General features: G+C 30.9%; 1 protein-coding gene across 2 annotated transcripts in view; it reads left to right on the top strand.

Moving 5' to 3' along the window:
• Positions 1-20040, top strand: part of LOC143246445 (partitioning defective 3 homolog) — a 95281-nt gene that overhangs the window by 55467 nt on the left and 19774 nt on the right. For both annotated transcript variants that reach the window (XM_076493175.1, XM_076493174.1), the window contains exons 6-18: positions 779-867; positions 2690-2761; positions 4129-4427; positions 5107-5238; positions 5539-5678; positions 7798-7941; positions 10015-10215; positions 13161-14017; positions 14374-14654; positions 15368-15601; positions 16401-16590; positions 18003-18107; positions 18575-18824. In XM_076493175.1, coding sequence (XP_076349290.1) covers positions 779-867; positions 2690-2761; positions 4129-4427; positions 5107-5238; positions 5539-5678; positions 7798-7941; positions 10015-10215; positions 13161-14017; positions 14374-14654; positions 15368-15601; positions 16401-16590; positions 18003-18107; positions 18575-18824 — 2994 coding nt within the window. The remainder of the gene's footprint in view (positions 1-778; positions 868-2689; positions 2762-4128; positions 4428-5106; positions 5239-5538; positions 5679-7797; positions 7942-10014; positions 10216-13160; positions 14018-14373; positions 14655-15367; positions 15602-16400; positions 16591-18002; positions 18108-18574; positions 18825-20040) is intronic.

Genomic DNA, 20040 nt, shown 5'->3' with positions numbered 1-20040 from the left:
TATACCCTGCTGAAAGCTTATTATATATTCATACTATGATGACCAGTCGAGGAAGAGCTCACTACTTCCCTATTTCTTTTATCATAATTATTATGTACTTGAATACTATCACATTCAAAGAATTGTAGAACAGTTTAAAACTGAGCTTGTTTACTGTGAGGTTTCTTAATGTGAACAAATTAAGAATATTAAGAATAATATCTAATTAGTGCCTAATGATTAATTTACGCTATGTACAACAGTCATTTATCTCATAGATTTACTCCAGTGTGGGTGAGGCAGACTTGAGCTAGAGAAAGTCAAAGATAACATCTTGTCAGAAATCAGTTTTTGTGTTAATGTTCTAAAATGATGCACCTGTAGCCAAGTGGCTTTGATGTCAAAATTCTTACTAATTCATAAATAATTCCAGTTTTTTCTAGAATATGTATGTTTTGCATACAGTTAATATCTTTTAAATAACATTGTTGAAACACTATATGAAAATAATTGTTACAATAAATTCCTCCTTTGAAGTATTCAAGTGTTTTCAGTATTTAGTCCAATTATGTCATTCACATTTTTAATTTTTCACCAATTGACTGCTGATTCTCTATAGAGTATGGTCCACCTCTGACAGTTGAATGCAAGTGTGCCTTATACAGTGTACAACTTGCAAAAATTCAGCATGTGCTTAGAGCAGTGAGAGTCAATATGTTAAATGTTAGCATGACACTAAGTTTGCAATTATAATAATTATATGTATTTAAAAACTAAAAATTGCAACTATTATTTACAGATGAAAAATTTGGAGAGAAAAGAACCAGTAGGAGGACCAATAACTATGACCAGCCTTTCACAAGAGGATAGTGTAGGGGATAATGAAAAGTTAGTTTATTGAGTGTTTTATTGCATGTTTTTATTTTCAGAGTATATGTAGTCCTGTAGAAAAGCATGAAGTTTGTTTATATATGAGGTTTAAAAATTTGAATACGGATGAAACTGGCAATTTTAAATATAATATTGTTGTGATGTGTTCTCTTGTTGAGTGTGTTCTTTTGGATTATTTGGTCAGAATAATATGAAGTCTAGTCCAAATAACAATAACGAATTAATTTCTTCAGTAATGTTTACTGCAACCAAGATAACTTCCAGACCTAATTTCAAAAACAATATTTCAGCATAGATTCTGACACTAATATAGACCTAACTTCAAATACATTCAAATACAATGTTTCATGAGAAATTCCAAGAATAATGGTATGTTTTTCTTAACATAGCTTATATTGATAAACAAACATCCTAAGTTCCTGAGTAACAGAACAGCAGAATACTCAGTAGTTCTCACTTCTAATTCTAATTAACTTTTCTCATGCTGAACTGATCACTTATTGACTCTTCATTCATCACCCATGAACTGACTGCTTTAGTCAGTTGTCTATTTATATCATTCCCTTTTTTCTCATACCATAAAATGTTCATATCAAAATATTAAAAAATATAGCTTCTAATAAATATCATAATTTGTGAGAAACACTAACTTATCCATTTATAATGTAATCAGTATAAAATAATAACTACTCGACATTAAAGTGTATTTCTATTATATATTTTTCCAGCAATTTATTTATATATAAAAATATTGTTACATTAGGGAAGAAAGTCCACACTATGGCAAGTAAAGAAAACCTATTATTACCAGTACAACAAATTAAAAAAAAATGGTGGAAATCACCAATGGAGTTAAATATACTAAAAAATATTTTATGTTTCTTTATAGACTGTGCTGAGAGAACCATTGTTGTTTTAATGAAACTTTTACATGTCTAATATATTTCAAGAACAATCCTGAGTTAAGCATATTTAGCACTGTTTGAAATTTTTTTTACTAAAAGATTGTATCATTTAGGAACCATAGTTCTTAGTAACTCGTACCATTTGGAACAAATTTTGGCTTAGCATGAGAAATAGCCATTAATAATCTATTTCTCAGCAGTGGTCGAATCCTGCCTTGACAAAATTCAAGTGTAATTACTTGTAAAAAAAAGTCTCAACACAAATGCTGTTTAAATTTTTATGCCAAGATGAAAAAAGTTTCAGTCTTAACATTAAACTTATTAATAGTAAATTGAGAAACAACAATTTCTATATATGATGAAGTGATTTATTGTTTTGGGGAAAAATGCCACATTGTTCAATAGAACATTGTCTTGTTATTATTACAAATCATTGTTTGTCAGTTTACTATTATATGTTACCAGACACAAGCATTGAAGTCTTAAAACTGAGAAAACTTCATTCTTATTACTGATCAAATCTAGACTGGGAAAAACTTAAGTTTTATAGCATCAAGAAATTGTGATGTAAGTACTTGGAAATTATAAAAGTGTGTGTGATGAAGTGGTTTATTTTATGGGTAAAATATAACATCATTCAACAGAACATTAGTATGTCTTTTTCAGTATGTTCCCCCCCCCCAAACAAAGCACTTTATTGTGCTTATAAATCATTGTTTTCTTACCTGTTTATTTTTTATGTGTTTGTTTCCAATGTGTGGATTTCATTACTTAAAGATATTAATTCGATTAATTGAGTGAAGGTTTACCAAAAGTACAATTTTTCAGTTAGCCTTACAATATCATAGTTTATAATCAGTTTGATAGTGCTATGCTTATTAATATTTTTCATTTACTTTCTTCAAACTGCACAGGACAATTACTTTAAAAAATGAACCAGGTCCCCTTGGCATCCATGTTGTTCCTGAACATGACTCCTGTGGAAGGTGTGTTTATTCTTGATATGGTAGTTATATTGTGCATGAAGCTCATAATATTTTCTTTAAAATGAACCAAGTTTTTGTTTTTAATAATTAGGTTGTATTTAACTAATAATATATCTTAAAGGTGTGCTTTTGAAGTTCATAATATAATTTTCAATATCTCTTACTTTGCATATAACCATTGTTGATGTTAACACTGTCATTATTTATGACACTTTTTTATAGTTTTTGAAGACTGTAATATAGTTTATTAATTAAACTTATTATCAATTTCATCACTGTTAAGAGTCAATTTGGTAAGGTTTTACTAAAAGTGATACTGGTATGGTACACTGTGGACACTCAAATGTACATTGCTTTGTTTTTTACAAAGTAACCTAGCAGTAAATTTCCTGTTTAATGGTGATACATTGAAAGTATTAAGGAGTTAAATCATTCTTGTTTTTGCAGTTGAAAGTGATGTATTTTGTGCTGGTATCTGATATTTAATTTTGTTAAAAGCAGTTTGTTGTAAGTAATATGCACAAAAGAAAAAAGCATTCACCTAGAAAGATATCTTGTAGAAAGCATTTTTATTTGTTTTAAATAACAACTGAGTTGAAATCAATAAAGAATTGAAAGCTCCAAGTTAGTTCTCCACAGTTTGGGGTGCCATCTTTATTATGATATAATGCTATCTTTTTTATGATTCCCATTTTTAATTTATTGAAATTCTGTTTGGCAAGCCTTTAAGTGTTCAGTGTTTTTGTTTTCTTAATCTTTTTATATTTTTCCAATATTTTTGCTTAGTTTGCTTATTTCTCTGTGTAACAATTAGGAAGAAAATAAAATTGAAACTTGCAGTCATGTGTTGAAGGTTTTTAAAATATATTTTGAATACGTTAAGGAGAATAACAAATAGGAATATTCTCAGATTGTTATAAACACAACCCAAAATAAATTACCTTTATATAAAAAAATGTTGTGTAAGCTGTAATTTAGTGGTCATATCTTTCCTATGAACTGAATTATTTTGTGTGAATTCTTTGTAATGAAAAATTCCTCTAAGATAACTGTGTTGGTTCTTATTTCTTTCTCCTTTTTTGAGTGTGAAATGTTTAATATTATTATATTTTGGCTCTTAATGTCCTTCTGGTACTGGTGTATGTACTTCCTGTATTATTTTGACCAAAGGATGATTAAGAACCTGAAAATTGAAATGTGAGAAAAGAAGCAAGTGCTTAACGTAAGGACAGATTTTGTCTACATTTGTTGAATGCTTTTAAAAGTCCTACAAAGCTTAGTGACACCACTTCATTGAAAAATCTTTAAATTGTGTAATCTATACACTTATTTGTAATAATTGTTTCTTTTGCTTATAATTTACACAGGGATACTGGATTAATAGTGCAGGGAGTAGAACCAGGTAGTAGAGTGGACAGAGATGGAAGGTTGCAGGTCAGTGACAGGATAGTTCAAATCAATGAGCAAAGTCTAGTCCATGTTAGCTTTCAAAAAGCTCAAGAAATATTTAAGAATGCTCTCAAAGATCCAGAGATTCGAATTCGACTCAGAAAGGGATCTGAGTCATCCTCCAAAGGCATTATGTCACCATTGGAAAAGGAAAATGTTTCCTCTCTAGAAAAGGCAAACCTGCATGACAAAACTGTTGAGGAAGAAACAGTAAAAGGTATTGGGTCTTTAGTTTAATAAATTACTTGAAAACTGACACTAGCAGAATTATGAAATACAGGTTCTCTAGTGAAACATATAAAAATTTTTGTTTTCATTCTAATACTTTACTTTTGTTCCAAATAGGCTAAAGGGCATTTAAAAAAATATCTAAATTTGAAGATACATAATTTAGACTTCATTATCAGCATTATCACAACTTGGATGGTAAAATCTCTTCTATCATGTGAAGAAATAGTTGTTTTTTTGTGTAAATTTCAAAGATGGATATGACAACACACATTTATTATTTGTCAAATGTTACTTATTTATTTTTATATATATTACACTGTACTTTTTGTGATTTGTGACATCAAAATTTGCTATATTTTATAAAATGGAACCTTTAGTGCTCCAATGAGGTCTAGAAATTTCTTTTTGTGAAGTTAGCAGTTCAAAAGGTGGGATAGCAGCAGATAACCATAGTAGCTTTGCCATAAACAAACAAGAAATTGAGTATGTATTGTTGTGCAAAGTGTTAGACTTATTAAAAAAGAATGTAATGAAATAATAATGTGAAGCTACAGAAAAGCAGAACTTGTATGTAAGTTTTAAGCAGAGTGTTTAATTTTGGTCAATAGTTTTCTAAATGTGTAATTTGTGTATTGGAATTATCATTATTGAAATTTGTTTTTCAGAACAAAAAAATGCAGATAACTTATTCATTCCATCCAGTAAAGGACAGCCAATCACACTAGGTCAGAAGAATTTGCTTCTTACCTCTAACACCACAAAAATAGGAAGAAAATTACAAGTAAAACTAGCAAAAGGTAAAACCGTTCTGTATTTTATAATATAAAAGAGGATTACACATAGCATAAAACTGAAATAATGGCTATTTGGTATTTATTATGACAAAATGTATGAATGGGTTATTAATCTGTATTTTTTTAATGCATAAAAGGTTAATCCAAACATTTTTGTGTAGTTTAATACAAGCTAAAATAAACTATATGCACATTGTGTTCAGGTAGGACTTTGTTGGTTTTGTTTTGTAGGAGTAAATTTGTATTTTACTATTACTCACCAAAATATCACCCAAAGTAAAGTGATAATGTACATATTTTCAGGCCCTGATGGTTTAGGTTTCAGCATTACTACCCGTGATAATCCTGCTCGTGGTTACTGCCCTATCTACATTAAGAATATTTTACCCAAAGGAGCTGCAATACAAGATGGAAGACTTATGGCTGGAGATAGACTTTTGCAGGTTTAACATTCTTCTCTTGTATCATAGATCTTGCAAATCTAGTTGTTAGTTTTACAAAAAAATACTGATTTCATTGTGCAGGTATAATATTTAGCATGTAGTATGTGTTTTACATTTGTCATCATGTTTTATCATTTTTCACCATGCCTTTAAATTGTGGTAGGACGTTTCACTGATAGATTGAAATCCTAGAATTATAATTTAGTTGTTGTTTTTTTCTAGTCATACAAGCTCTTTACTACAAAACTAATTTTTACTTAAACTATGAAAGATTAAGATTTGACTTTTTTTTTGACTCGGTAATTTGTGACACAATTTGTTTTTTTCACTAGTTGATATGTCGTTAAAACTGTTTTACCAGTCCTATATTATTAACTGTAAGAAAATGAATTATTTTAAATAAAAAATTTACAATTTCCTTTTATATTTTCAACAAATATTTTTAGTAATAGATGCTACAGTATTTTGTATGCTTATTCTCATAGTGATACTTATTGTGATAGTGTATTTCAGTCTGAGTGGTTATTATTATCCTTGAGTACAAAATATATTTTATTTTTTGAGGTTTATTATCTTTATTGGAACATTATGAGATTTTAAGCTTATGTTCCAGAACTATGAGCATGAAGTCAAAAAGTGTTGGTACAACATGAAGAAAGCATATTGTTAAAATGTTGTCTATTCATGAGTGAGTTGTTTTGGATTGCTTGTATTAAAAAAAAAAAAAGAAATCCACATAATGATAACATATGTATATTTAATTCCTCTAATTATAATTTCTGTAACTTGCATGATTTCAGAAACTGACATATTACTTCATAAATACTCTGGAACTGAAAGGTACCACAACAAATGCTTCATTGTCAAAATCTATACCATTTTGGCTGAACTGAAATTTCTGTGTCCATTGACAGTATGGTCCAAATATTTCTCAGATTATTCCAAAGTGTTATTCTCTTTTTGTGTTCTTCTTGACGATCTCACAGAGCTTTTGTCAAAAGTAAAGTTATCAGTGAATAAAAAGAGAAAACCTTAAATATGAGGAACCAACTGCCTTTCAGTGACATGGAGGAAAGGCACATACTTAATGAAAACTGAAACCCCATAAGTAGAAGTGGTTTTTCATGATTATTGCAGAGTACTTGACCTGTAACTGTAGATATAATGAAATGCTTAAAAGTTTGGCATATATGAATCCATTTCTTCAAGTGAAGAAATTAAATGTAAGAAATGTCAGAAATCTAATAGAGGCCTCCTAGTGGCACAGTAGTATGTCTACAGACCTACAGGCTTAAAAACTGGGTTTTGGTACCAGTGGTGGGCAGAGTACAGATAGTCTACTGTGCATCTTTGTGCTTAAGTACAAACAACAAAAACAAAAAACAAAATTAACAAAGAAAAATTTAAATATTGTGTCACAACAGTAGATGAAACTTACCACAGAAGAAGGTGGCTGTTCAAGAAACATCTTTGCAATACCATCAGTCTTCTCCAAGAAACAAGGACCCAGGTATAAAATTATACCAAAGCTCATCAAGTCTTGCCTGTGTTTGTCACATATAAGTGCAGTTGTGGAGAGATTGCTGTCAGACAATAAGAACTTAAGTTTTCAAAAAGTAGACTAGCCTAAGCCTGTATACCATCAAAGATCATTCAAGAGTAAATAGTCCAATCCATGGGATGGAGCTGAACAAAGGCATGTGAAGAGCAGTCCAGGAAACATGTTCTCGATATGGAGTAAGTTTATAGGAATATAGGTAGGCTTTGGAAGTGGTAAGACTAGCAAGGAAGAGAAAACAAGATGAGAAGGAATGTTTGGAAGCCATTAAGAAATTTGGTTAGCAAAATTAGAAGAGTTTATAAAGAAAAAAAAACTGTGAAAATGTAACTGAGTAAGGTATCCAAATACTTAATTACAATAATTTATGTATATTGGTTTTCTTTGTGTTGTTATCTTCATAATATATCCTTTATCCGTCCTACATTTTAAACAGTTGCTTTATATAATCCTTGCATTTGCAACTAGATTCTACTATTTTTTATGTAGAATCTGGTAGGAGGATAATTACTCAGTAAAGCATTTAGAAATAAATATTAATGGATGATTTCTTCTTGCTAGGTTAATGAAATTGAAATGACAGGCCTTTCCCAGGCTGAAGCAGCAGCAATTTTAAGAAATATCTCACCAGGTAGCATTGTAACTCTTATTGTATCAAGACAAGATGTTGATGCATTAATAAACCCTAACCTTCCTCGGCAGCTGGTAAGTCAGATTTAAAGATGTACACTGGATTTTTGGTGTAAAATTTTATCAAAATATCCATTGGATAAAGTCTAACAACCAAATTATATGCAAGCTACATTTCCAACAGAAAGCATAACATATAAATATCAGGTGTATAAAAATTCAAGAGTGAAATAAGTTTTTCTGAGGAAACTTTACAAGTTGGTCTACCAAATCAGTGATTGTACCGTGGTCACACAGTTCAGTTACTATACATTTATCAGTGAAACTTAGGATGAATACTGTCTTTATATTGATCATCTATGAACTTTACCGAATACAAACACAAAAAAGTTACTTGCTATTATTCTTATCATGGTTTGGATCTTTTATTCATCATGCTATCTATTCATGTTTTGACTTATTCACTTTAAAAAAGTCAAAACAGGGATAAAAAAAGCTAATGATGACAGATGTAATAAGAAAATATTTCAAGAATAGAGTCTAAATGTTTGTAGAATATCAACTTTCAGTTCTCTGGAAATAAGTTCTTTGTTGCTGTTTAGAATTTGTACTTTTATTATTTTTATTAAATGAGGTTTCAAACATTTGATGTAGGACATAATTTTATAACCCTCCACACTGAAAATGGAAATATCAAACATTAACCCTAAAAGATTGTTTCCAAGATGTATACAAGGTTGACACTCATTCTTAAGCTCAATTACTAACAGTTTAAATTTGATTAGAGTGTAAGTTACTTATGAAAGATAATTTTGCTTATAATAATTTGACCTGAAAAAAGAATATGAAAGACCCAACACAATTTTGATTATCTCCCATCTAAATAAGCATAATGACTATTAAATTCATTGATGTTTATTTTATATTATTGAATATCTTGCATATAACACATGTTAATATCTGAGATGTAATTTAAAAGTAAAAATATGCTTTAGGTAGGATTTTTCAATAATACAGGTAGGGCTAATGAATTTTAATGTTGAGCTAGTGCAACAGTACTAGGTGTTTGCCAATAATAGTTCAGTAATACACATATGGCTAATGGTTTTTAATGTTGAGTTAGTGCACCAATGCTAGGTGTTTGCCAATAATAGTCTCCTAGTAAAATATTTGTATTCAAGCATATTGTCTTATTAGCTTTAGTGGAATAGAAAATGATACAGGAAGCAGAGAAATCAATTTAAATAGTACAAAATAATATAGTGATGATGTAATAAAGTATGTATGGTTAAAAGTTGTGATAATAATGTTTAGAGCCATGTCCATGTTATTTTAAATGGACAGGTATATTTTATTGTTAATGAGTATCTTATTACTCTTTCCTTTACTGAATATTAAACACTTATTTTGCAGTAAACCATGAAACAGGAAAATAATCCTGTATTGTTTTTTAATTTACACCTGGTACACCTACATTCATCTAGAAACATGATACAGTGTTTCTGTAAAATGAAGACACCATTATGTAGTGGTTTAATGAGACAATTATTTTGCCTGTCATACATTCTGTTACTTATTCAAGTTAACTTAGTTTTTCACTGAATAAAACTAAGTGTATCAGCAATATGTTGTTAACAAATTTTATACATACACAAGTTTTTTGCATATGATTTTTTTGCTAGTCTTGGAGTGCCTTATCTTGGATGTTTAATTCTGCATGTAATATAATTCACTTTAAACATGTCTTGCATGATTAAAAATAATGCTTGTGGGCCTGGCATGGCCAGGTGATTAGGGCACTTGACTCATAATCTGAGGGTTGCTGGTTTGAATCTTCATAACACCAAACATACTCCCCTTTTCAGCTGTGGAAGTGTTGTAATGGGATGGTCAATTCCACTCTTCATTGGTAAAAGAGTTGGTTTTGGGTGATAATGACTAACTGCCTTCCCTCTAGTCTTACACTGCCAAATTAAGGGTAGTTAGCACAGATATCCCTTATGTAGCTTTGTGCAAAGTTAAAAATCAAACACTTGCTGATGAACATTATTTTATAGAACTTGTTCTGTGTTCAGTGATTATAAAATACCTTAATTTATCTTTACTTATTTGTGTATAAAAATTTGTTTCTCTGTCTTGAAAAATTAGCCACCAGAAAAGGCAGGTGATGGTGTTGGGATATACCCTTGGCAGCACAAAGAGGTGTTAACCTTTGATATTCCTTTAAATGACACGGGATCAGCAGGGCTTGGAGTCAGTGTTAAAGGTCGCACATCAATGAATCCTACTGGGCCTGTAGATTTAGGGATTTTTGTAAAGTCTGTTATTCATGGAGGAGCTGCTTCCAAGGTTTGAAAATTTAAATTATACTCTATAAATTCAGTTTACATAAATTACAATTTAACATTAGTTCCATGATTTGAACAAAAATATATAACAAATTATCTTTACTTAATACATGTACAAAATGATTCAAGTAAGAAGATATCTGTTTCTCTTCTGAAATTTTAACTTGTGCAGCTTCCTTCCAGATTGAATGATGTAAACAGAAGTCAGTGAATGGTGACATGAACATTCTTAATCCAGGACAGACCTACATCAGATTTAGACTTTCATTGTTCATAAATTAGAATGAACGTTTGTTATCAGTTTTACCTATTTAACACAGTGCATGTGTAAATTGTACGTGTCTTTTACAGAAAAAAAATTTGTGTTATCAAAGGTTGTGTACTAAAGATATGTATGTGAAATGCCATAGTCAATCTGAAGCACAGACTAATATAAGCTGGAGTTTAACCTGTTGACAGCTAAGTATTTCAGTTGCTACAATACAACTCTAATGCTTCTTCCTTTTGTAACTTTTTTGTGACGCCATTTTGGATCGCAAGTGAAACAATTTGTAAGTAGGTCAAATGCATGTGCTGACATCTAGCTGAAGTTATGTATTATCAAGAACAGTCCGTGGCACTGTGTTACTGATCGGCTTGGACGAGTTATCTTGTCTATGGCACTGAACAGGTTAAAGTAATGTGCACGTATGTGAAGAATAAAATTATTTCATTCCATTACATATTTTACAAATTGTATGTGCATAATCACTATAACCTTTTAAATTTGTATCTAAAGTTTTTTTAGTATTTCTATATGTTGCATCTGGTATTTTATTTATTCTAACATAAACTGTTGCAGCATTAGTAATGTAGGATAACATGAAATGATAGTAACTCTGACATCAAATACAGAATACTATGTTGCTTGGTGGGGTAGCAGTCATTTTACGGACTTACAACATTAAAATCTTCAGTTTAGTTTCCTGCAGATAGCCCAGTATGACTTTGTTCTATAAACCAACGAGCATAATACCATGTTGAATGTCACTCTGTACAATGTCAAGACATGTAGCTTAGGTTAACTCTTCTAGCCCATCAGTTTCATTTCATATTGTACATTTGTTGAGTTTCATAAAATTAAGTAGTGTGATAAGGAGAGAACAATATTTTGATCTTTCTAGGTCATCTTCAGGTTAAGAAAGATCAGATTTGCAAGTGACCATAGCCAAAAACACGTCTTAGGAATGAGATCGTAAATGGGTATTGGGATTGTTGGGGCGTTGCAGTTGGATGTTAGGTTATTAATTAGTGTAGGTATAAAGGTACTCCTTTATATTGGTTTAATTTTGGTTTTAGTTACTGTATAAGTAGGGCTTCTTTGATTTGCATTTCTTTATATTTGTTTCTCTACATAATACCTGGGTGTTTTCTATGGTTATGTTTTGTTTATTAGATTTGAAGTGTTCAAAAATGTGTGAAGGTGTTTTTTTATGTTCTTTGAATCTAGTTTCCATTTTTCTACTTGCTTTTCCAATATAGAAGTTGTTGCAGTTGTTGCATTGTATTTTATAACTTATGTTCGGGTGTATTGAGTTAACGTGATTGAAAAAACTAAGGATTCACATCTCAGAACACACATTTAGTTTTTTCAATCATGTTAACTCAATACACCCCAACATTAAGTTCACCTGTGAACAGGAAAAACTAACCAAAAAGAATTTCTTAACCTCAAGATCACTTGAACTGATTCACAATTCAAAACAGAAATCCACAGAAAAATCACTGCACTAGATTATACATTCCCTGGGACTCAGCACATGAAACAAACCAAAAACTCAACATATTAAGAAACCAAATAAACACAGCCACAAAACAATGCTAATCTGAGTAAATCAACAAAATAAAACAACACTTCATCAACATCAACAAAGTTTCTCAAACATTTGTGGAAAATATTATATGCACACACCTAGCCCAACAACAATAAATCCCAAGATACAACAAACTACAAAAACCTTATACTGCTACATACCGTATGTTCCCGACATCAGCAAAAAAATAACCAACATTTGGAAAAACTTAAAACACAACATTCCAGTGAACACAAATTTATTCAAAAACCAAGTACAAAACTGTGTAAAAACTACACTGACAAACACAACACCAACATGATTTATAAAATACAATGCAACAACTGCCACAACTTCTATATTTGAGAAAGAAGCAGTAAAATAAAAACTAGATTCAAAGAACACAAAAAATACCTTCACACGTTTTCGAACACTGCAAATCAAATAAACACAACATAACCATAGAATACACCGAGATACTATGTTGGAAAATAAATATAAACAAATGCAAAATCAAAGAAACCCTACTTATACAGCAAAACAAAACCAAAATTAAACCAATTTTAAGGAACATCTTTATACCTATACTAATTAATAACCTAACATCCACCTGCAATGCCCCCTACAAGCAGGTACCCTTTTATACTCTCATCCCTAAGACACGTTTGCAGCAATGGTCACTTGCAAACTCTCTCTTATAATCTGAAGATGACCTAATAAGGTTGAAATGTTGTTCTCTCCTTACCAATAAAAGTGCTAATTCCCATACCAACTGTTCTGAGATGCGTAAGTAGTATGAACTTCTCTTCCTTCTTATCAATTAAAATAAAAAATTTTCTGAAAAATATTTATTCAATGAGAAGTACTACTTTATTTCTTAAATTCTGGCCTTATTATGGGCATAACGTACAAAAAAAATACTGTTTTAACTTGTCACTCTTTTGGCCTAACTGTATTTATTTACCATATGTAGATTTAGCTTTTTTCTGAAGATGCTGAACATAGTATTAGATAAAGATGTATGGGTATTTAAACTTTGATCATTCAGTTTTTAACAATATTATTTTTAGTAAGTCCAACTTTATTTTTTTATGAATATGTTTATTTATTATAGGATGGGCGACTTATGGCAAATGATCAGCTACTAAGTATTAATGGAATTTCCTTGCTTAACATGACAAACACAGAGGCCATGAGGACATTGAGAAGGGCAATGATCGGAGGTGAAGGTCAAAGTACTGTACCAGATACTATCTCTCTAAAAATTGCTCGCAGAATTTCATCTCCCAGTATTGGTGAAACAGGTGATGAAAGTCAAATTTCAACTGGTTCTAATCATCTAAATGATTCAGTATTCAGCTCTGAAAGTGATTCTAGATGTAAGTCACCAGAAGGACAAAACATTTCTATCAAAAAAGATACCAAAGCGAGTGGTGTAAACATGGTGAAAAATAAGGAGGAAGGGCAATCAAAGAACTTTAGAGCCATTCCTATTCCTAAATCAAGTTCAGATTTTGATGAAAACATGAATCAAAGAGAAAATAAAATTATTGATAAAAAGAATATAATTTTTGACCCTCTTCTTGCTGGTAAAAATCCTGTAATTGCAAGATTAACGGGACAAGGGCCCCACACTCAAACAAATAGGGGGAGTGTTCTTCGTAATGAATCATACCTACGTGCAAGTCATGAAAGCTGGGGTGGGAATCAACTTTATCAGGCTATCTATGGTCATACTAAGCCAGCTGGTCACATTTACAATGACTATGTACTGTCTCCGACAGTTAACATGCCTTCCAGTAGTAGTGTAATGATTGAAGACGAATATCCCAAACCTAACCAACAAATGAGATCCAAAAGTCGGCCAGGTACTCCTGAGAATTTTCTTTCAACATCTGATTCAAAGAAAGATACTCTAAAGGAAAATTCTGAGGAAACAAAAACTTCAGAAATTAACAACAAAACTAATCAGTAAGTTCTCCACAAATTTGAAATTCCATTCTTATTTCAAAGGATCTATTGCATGTCTGCTTTAAACAATTATTGTTATGTGGTAAAATATGGTTATTACCTAAACATGGATTATCAGTAACTTGTGTTATTTATTTTGTATAGCATTTTCAGGATTTTTCCATTGTTAATTTATGAAGGACATTTTCAATTATCTATCTTTGAGTTGTTTGGTGTACAAAGTGCTGTATAAAACAGAAAAAAATATAATATTAAAATGCTGTTACTATTAATAAAGTTTTTGTTGTGCAATATTTTTCATTTTACATCGATTAAATGAAAATAGCTTGAATATCTTTGTTGTTGGTTTTTTATAGCATTCCTCCTGATGAAGAAGACTCTTTTAGCCTCTCCCGAGACGGTTTTGGTCGACAGAGTGTCTCTGAAAAGCGGAACACACAATTGGATACTCACAACACAGACACTTTGCAACGAAACAAACGAACTAAGGAAGAAAAAGAGAAGCAAAAACAGGCTTTTAAGAATCAGCAAGAAAAGTTAGAGAAACAACAGCAGACAGAAGACCAGCAATTTAATCTACAGAAATGGGAGGACAGTGCATCGTCTCAGTATTCACAGTACAGAGAACAGCCTGATGGTGAGAACAGCAGCTGATTATATTTGAAAATATATGAAGAATGATCTTTTTTTAAGTAACAGAATGCATGTGTGTATGTGTGTGTGTGTGATCGCTAGTGTGACAGAAATAAAAGTTTGTATGTGTATGCAACAATCTTATGTTAATTAGTTTTCTGACATATCTGAAAGTTTTTCAAAAATTATTATTCTTGAATTTTAGTTATTATCTCTGCTATATAATCTTTGCTTCCAGAACCCAGAGTGTAAACTTTTAAAAAGTCTAACAAAATTACTGTATTTTATAGTTCATGTGGTTTTTGACTCTAAAAAAATCTAGACACTTGAATAATAACACTGGTAAATAGAGCTATTAAATGCAAGTATCTCTAATAGTTTCCTATGCTATTTATTTCAGTTTGAAAGTATTGTAGAAGTTTTTGAATTCTCATACAGTGAATCATGCACTCTACAAAAGATATTTGGGAAAAATAATGTTCCTTGAAGTGGTTACATCTCTATTATATGGTTAACTGACTAATGTAAATATAACAGCTTCACTAAAAATATGTAACCACTTTTCTTCTGCTTCTAACAAATGTACTGGAAAAGAAGTGGGAAAAGTGAATGAAGTTTGTCTTTTTTCTTTCATAAATTGCTTTTTGAAGGTGGGTGAGCTCACTATTTAGATCAAATGTGAATTATATTAACTTGAAATTAAATTATTTCTTTAAGCCCTGTCATCACAAAGACACATGATTATTAAGAAAGTGCCACTTCAGGTTGGGCCATTCCTTGGTATGAGAAAATCTAGCAGTTTAGAAAGTCTTCAGACAGTCATGCAGGAGCTGAAAAGAGAAGAAACCTACATCTCGTCTAATAATAACACTAACGGTAGAGGAACCAAAAATGAACATTCTCCTTCAACAGCTGACCGTTCTTTTGAAGGAACCCTTGAAATGGATACTCGTAAGTATACCTACACCTTATCTAATAATAACACTAACAGTAGAGCAACCAGAAATGAACATTTTTCTTTAACAGCTGATCAGTCTTTTGAAGGAACCCTTGAAACAGATACACATATCTTAATTGAATCTTAAACATAGCTCACTCCTTTTTTTTTGAACTCCATAACCAAAGTTGACCAGTTCTGTCCAATGTTTATGTCAAGAACTTTGCTTAAAGGGTAAAAGAGCTTGCAAAATAATAAAAGTATATAGTGAATGTCCAACAGCACTGTTTGTTGAAGACATTTTACACCACAATCAGTTTAAATTAATTGTAAAGTTAGGGTTATTTTTTCATAGAATATTTTGCAAGAAAGGTTCTTCTGTAGTTTAGTCAATTGTGCTAGCAAAGTTCATGATAAGTCAATATGTATTATAGTTGTTATTTTTAATAACCTATTTAAAAGTGCATAATTATAAATTGCTGGACTAAAGAGTACCATTAATAGTGTAAAAATAAGAGATTTATTGCGGGACTTATTTTTAACCCTATCAACACCCATATATCTTGTGAAATGGTTTATTTTATATTTTGAGTTAACCTGTAAACATATGTACTTAATAACAGTGCAATAGTTGTTAGTAGTGGTGAACAGTAATGTTTAAGTGTTTTGTATTGGTGTTTTATGGTACAAAGCAACTAGGCTAAGTGTTTTGTATACATTATTAGGTACATGTTTAAAAATGAGTGGTATATTTTAAGAAGCATGGTATATCTTTCTATATATCCTTATTTTCTTCTTCCTCTTTACTTACAGAGGATGAAGAAAGTGAAAGTGGAAGTTTAATCAGTGTTGAAAGTCATGGCTGTGCTCCACTGGTATCTGTGTTGAATCGGTCATCTGGCAGCAACGACCACATCCTTGAAGAAGTTCTTAGTCCTCACCGTAAATCCTCAAAACGCAGCAAGAAAAAAGGTTTATGGAAAGGATTAGGTTCTGTGTTCAAGTAAGTATTGTGTAATCACATGTAAAAATATAGTAACATTATCCAAAGGTGTCATCTTATGTATACTAACTTTAATTAAACCTATTATAACCTGCAACCCAGCTCTTCAGAGTTGAGAGCATGCTTGCATATCAAAGTTTCTATATTCAGTACAAATATTGTTTGAACTTTGATCTCTCTGCATTTCCAATGAGTATCACCTGTAAATAAAGTGTATACAAATTTGTTTGCCCATCTTAAAATATACCTTTATGTTTACTCAGACCATGTCACTCCATGCAAATAGACTTATCTTAGGTTTTGTTTCTCACATTGACTTAAATTTACTTTAATGACTTTTCTAAAAAGTTGTGTTGTGAGGCTGTTTTGATACCACAGTAAGAAAGTTGAACAGTAGCTAGTAAAACTTAGCCTACAAACAAAATAGAACTAATGGCTAAACATGAACAGATAGAATACATTTTTGTCTCTCTACAATTCTACGTCAGTGTAAATTATATAACTCTTGGGTGAGTTTACTAAAGCTGTAATGTATGATTTTTGAAAAAGTGAGTAATGGAAGTTATACTATGATGTTTGCAAAACTTAGGAACAAATGATAAATCTTGGGTATATATATAAAGTGTGTGTATATATATCTATATATATTACTTTGGTTATATTTTTGTTAATGATGGTGTTTTTGTGCTATTTAATGTTTTAAAGTTACAGGAATTTTCTTAGATGAGAAGAGAAGGTAAGGATATTTAGGGTTAGTGACTACACAAGTTGGGAGTTCTGCAATGGCAAATTAGATGATAAAGAACTTTTTTTAACTTGTGTGTATTAACAAAATTTGTTATTGCTCAACATATAAGTATGAGAACTGGTTATTGAAGGCAGACAATTCATATTAGAGAAACATTGGACTCGACTAAAAATATACTTAGAAAAGTACTGCCTATATCAAGGTAGGCCTAGGATACAAGTTCAAGTTGTGTTTCAACCAGCTAATGTTCTTCTTTTTTTTTTTAGCAGTGTTGTGTGTAATTGACATGGCTAAATAACTGCTTTAATACATAAAGATAAATTATTGTAAAAAGTAAAACTAGTTAGAGCTAATTAAGTATATAAAATGAAACTTTTTGATCAGTAAGTTTTAAAACAGTCTGCTTTCATTTGTTCCATATTTTAAATAATTGCTTTTTTTTTATGTAAAACCTTGTATGAACAGATGAAAAACAAAGTATACCATAAGTAAAATAATACAGAAACATAACAGTTACAAGCAGCTTTTTACAATTTTTTTATTTTTTATTCCATTTTTAGTTTTTAAAAGCTCTGTAGCTTAAAATATTTGTTACAGAAAGCATGAAAAAAACCACGTAAGTCTATACCGATAATTACATTTATTTTTCAAATTGCTTTTTCAGAGTTGGTAAGAACAAAAAGCCACAAGGGAGCACAAAGTTGGCTCAAGATCACGAGTTGGAGGTAGAAGAAAGAACGAGGAAAGTTGCCCAGGAGCAGCAAGAGAAGTAAGTAACATGTTCTCACAACCTCATATTATTCTTCAAGTTCATTCTTATCATAGTGCAAAATACCATTTTATGTATTAGGAGACTTTGGTTTTATAGGACTATACAAATAACTTTTAATTTTAGTAAATATTTACTTGTTGTATAACAACAGAGAAGCTCAAACACTTAGGTAAACTAATCCCCGTATAACTTGGTTACAAGTGATGAATAAAATACTGGTCTTCTATTTATTATTAGTATTTTAAACAGTGTGTCTGCTGAATAATTCCAGAAGGATGAAAGAGCAATGTTATTGTTAAAGATTCTTTAATCCCCATTGAAGTACTGGTTCACTATTGTGAGAAAAGGGTAACTAAAAAATCATGCATATGATAATTTATTTTTGTGTTGGTCTTCATAGAAAGAACTGTACAATTGTAACCTTCTGAAGAAGTAACCATGCATGTTTCAAATATGCCCTGCAGAGCACTGAAGCAGTACAAAGAACTTGTTGATAGAGACAGAAAAAGCCATGCAATATATGGATCGGCTCGTTTCCCTTCCACTAGCCCTTTTTCAACGAGATCAACTCTTGTTAGTGAACAATATCAGGAAAGACAAGAACGATTACAGCAGCTTCATGCTGAACATCAGAAGAGGCGTGGTCATTACGTGAAGGATGAAATGGAAGAGCTTTATGAAAAAGAAATAAGAGCAGCATTGGCTCGACAACCGGTATAGTTTATTCAAATATCTTAATGCATGCATAAAATGAGCATGTTTTCATTTTTAGCAGAGGAAACTATTAAAGTAGACTTCAGTTTGAAATTATTTCAGATTATCAACTATTATAATAGTTAATTGTGGTCATTTGATAAGCAATATCACTAACCGTTTGACTATTGAAGGAATTATTAGCTTGTAGTCTTCATGTTGCAGATTTATCGAGTATAGAACTTACAATCAATTCCACATATTCTCTGTGACGTTAACTGCTTATAATATTTAAATTGCAAATGGAAAGTCAGAAAGGTTTTTCTGCATGGTAATCAGTTATTTCAAGAATTTAAAATTTTATGGAAATATATTTCTGAAAAAAATATTTGATTTTCAAGTTTTTGTCGCTTAGATTTTATGTGTATTGATTGGCAGTTTTAAATGTAAGTTGATTGATTAATCTCTGTGTTGTAAGTGCACTTAACAGTATTTGTAATAAACCTGTTGTGTATAAGTTTTTAAAATCCTGGCAAGTCCAGTCTGATCCTAGTTGTGTTGTATATCCTTGACCGACGTTGCAACTGCCATATAACTATACATTCTATAGCTTCTATTGTATTAAGTGGGCATTCACAACATTTGGCAAGCTTTTAGTATATATTACAGTACTTTTGTAAACCATTCAGATTTTTAATAAAGAATTTTAGGAAAGAATGTGAGTTTACAAAGCTTTTACTGGATTAATTTGGTTGCAAAATCAATTTCATGTTCAGAATAAAAGTACTTTTCTTCATTTTACAATTTTCGGATTTCAGTGGCATAACCTCTTAAAGTTCTTAAATTAATACTAAATGCTTTTCATTGAAACTCTATATTTTATTTATTAGTGTACTAACCCTAACACTAATTCTATTGGCCTCAGTCAGTTTTAACAACCATATCACAAACAAGTATGAAGTAAACCCAAACTACTCCCTACCTTTTTTTTTTTATCTTTTTAGAATGACTTAACATTATAACAGATTACTACACACTGCTCATTTTTGCAGCCAAAACTAATAATTTTCATTTACTCTCATTCCATTAAAGTTTGATTTTAGACCCTCTTGAGTAAGCAGTAGCTATTTGTTACATGGAACAGCTTTGTGTAAACAAAGAATCAAGTTACTAGCACACTTTCGTTGCATTATACAACCACTATTTTGCTGAGTGTGTGGTGCATGAGTACTTTTTT

The sequence above is a fragment of the Tachypleus tridentatus genome, chromosome 3 (genome assembly GCF_004210375.1).
Source record: "Tachypleus tridentatus isolate NWPU-2018 chromosome 3, ASM421037v1, whole genome shotgun sequence".
NCBI classification, from domain to species: domain Eukaryota; kingdom Metazoa; phylum Arthropoda; class Merostomata; order Xiphosura; family Limulidae; genus Tachypleus; species Tachypleus tridentatus.
The sequence above is the reverse complement of the archived record's forward strand: the minus strand, read 5'-3'. Positions and strand labels throughout refer to the sequence as shown.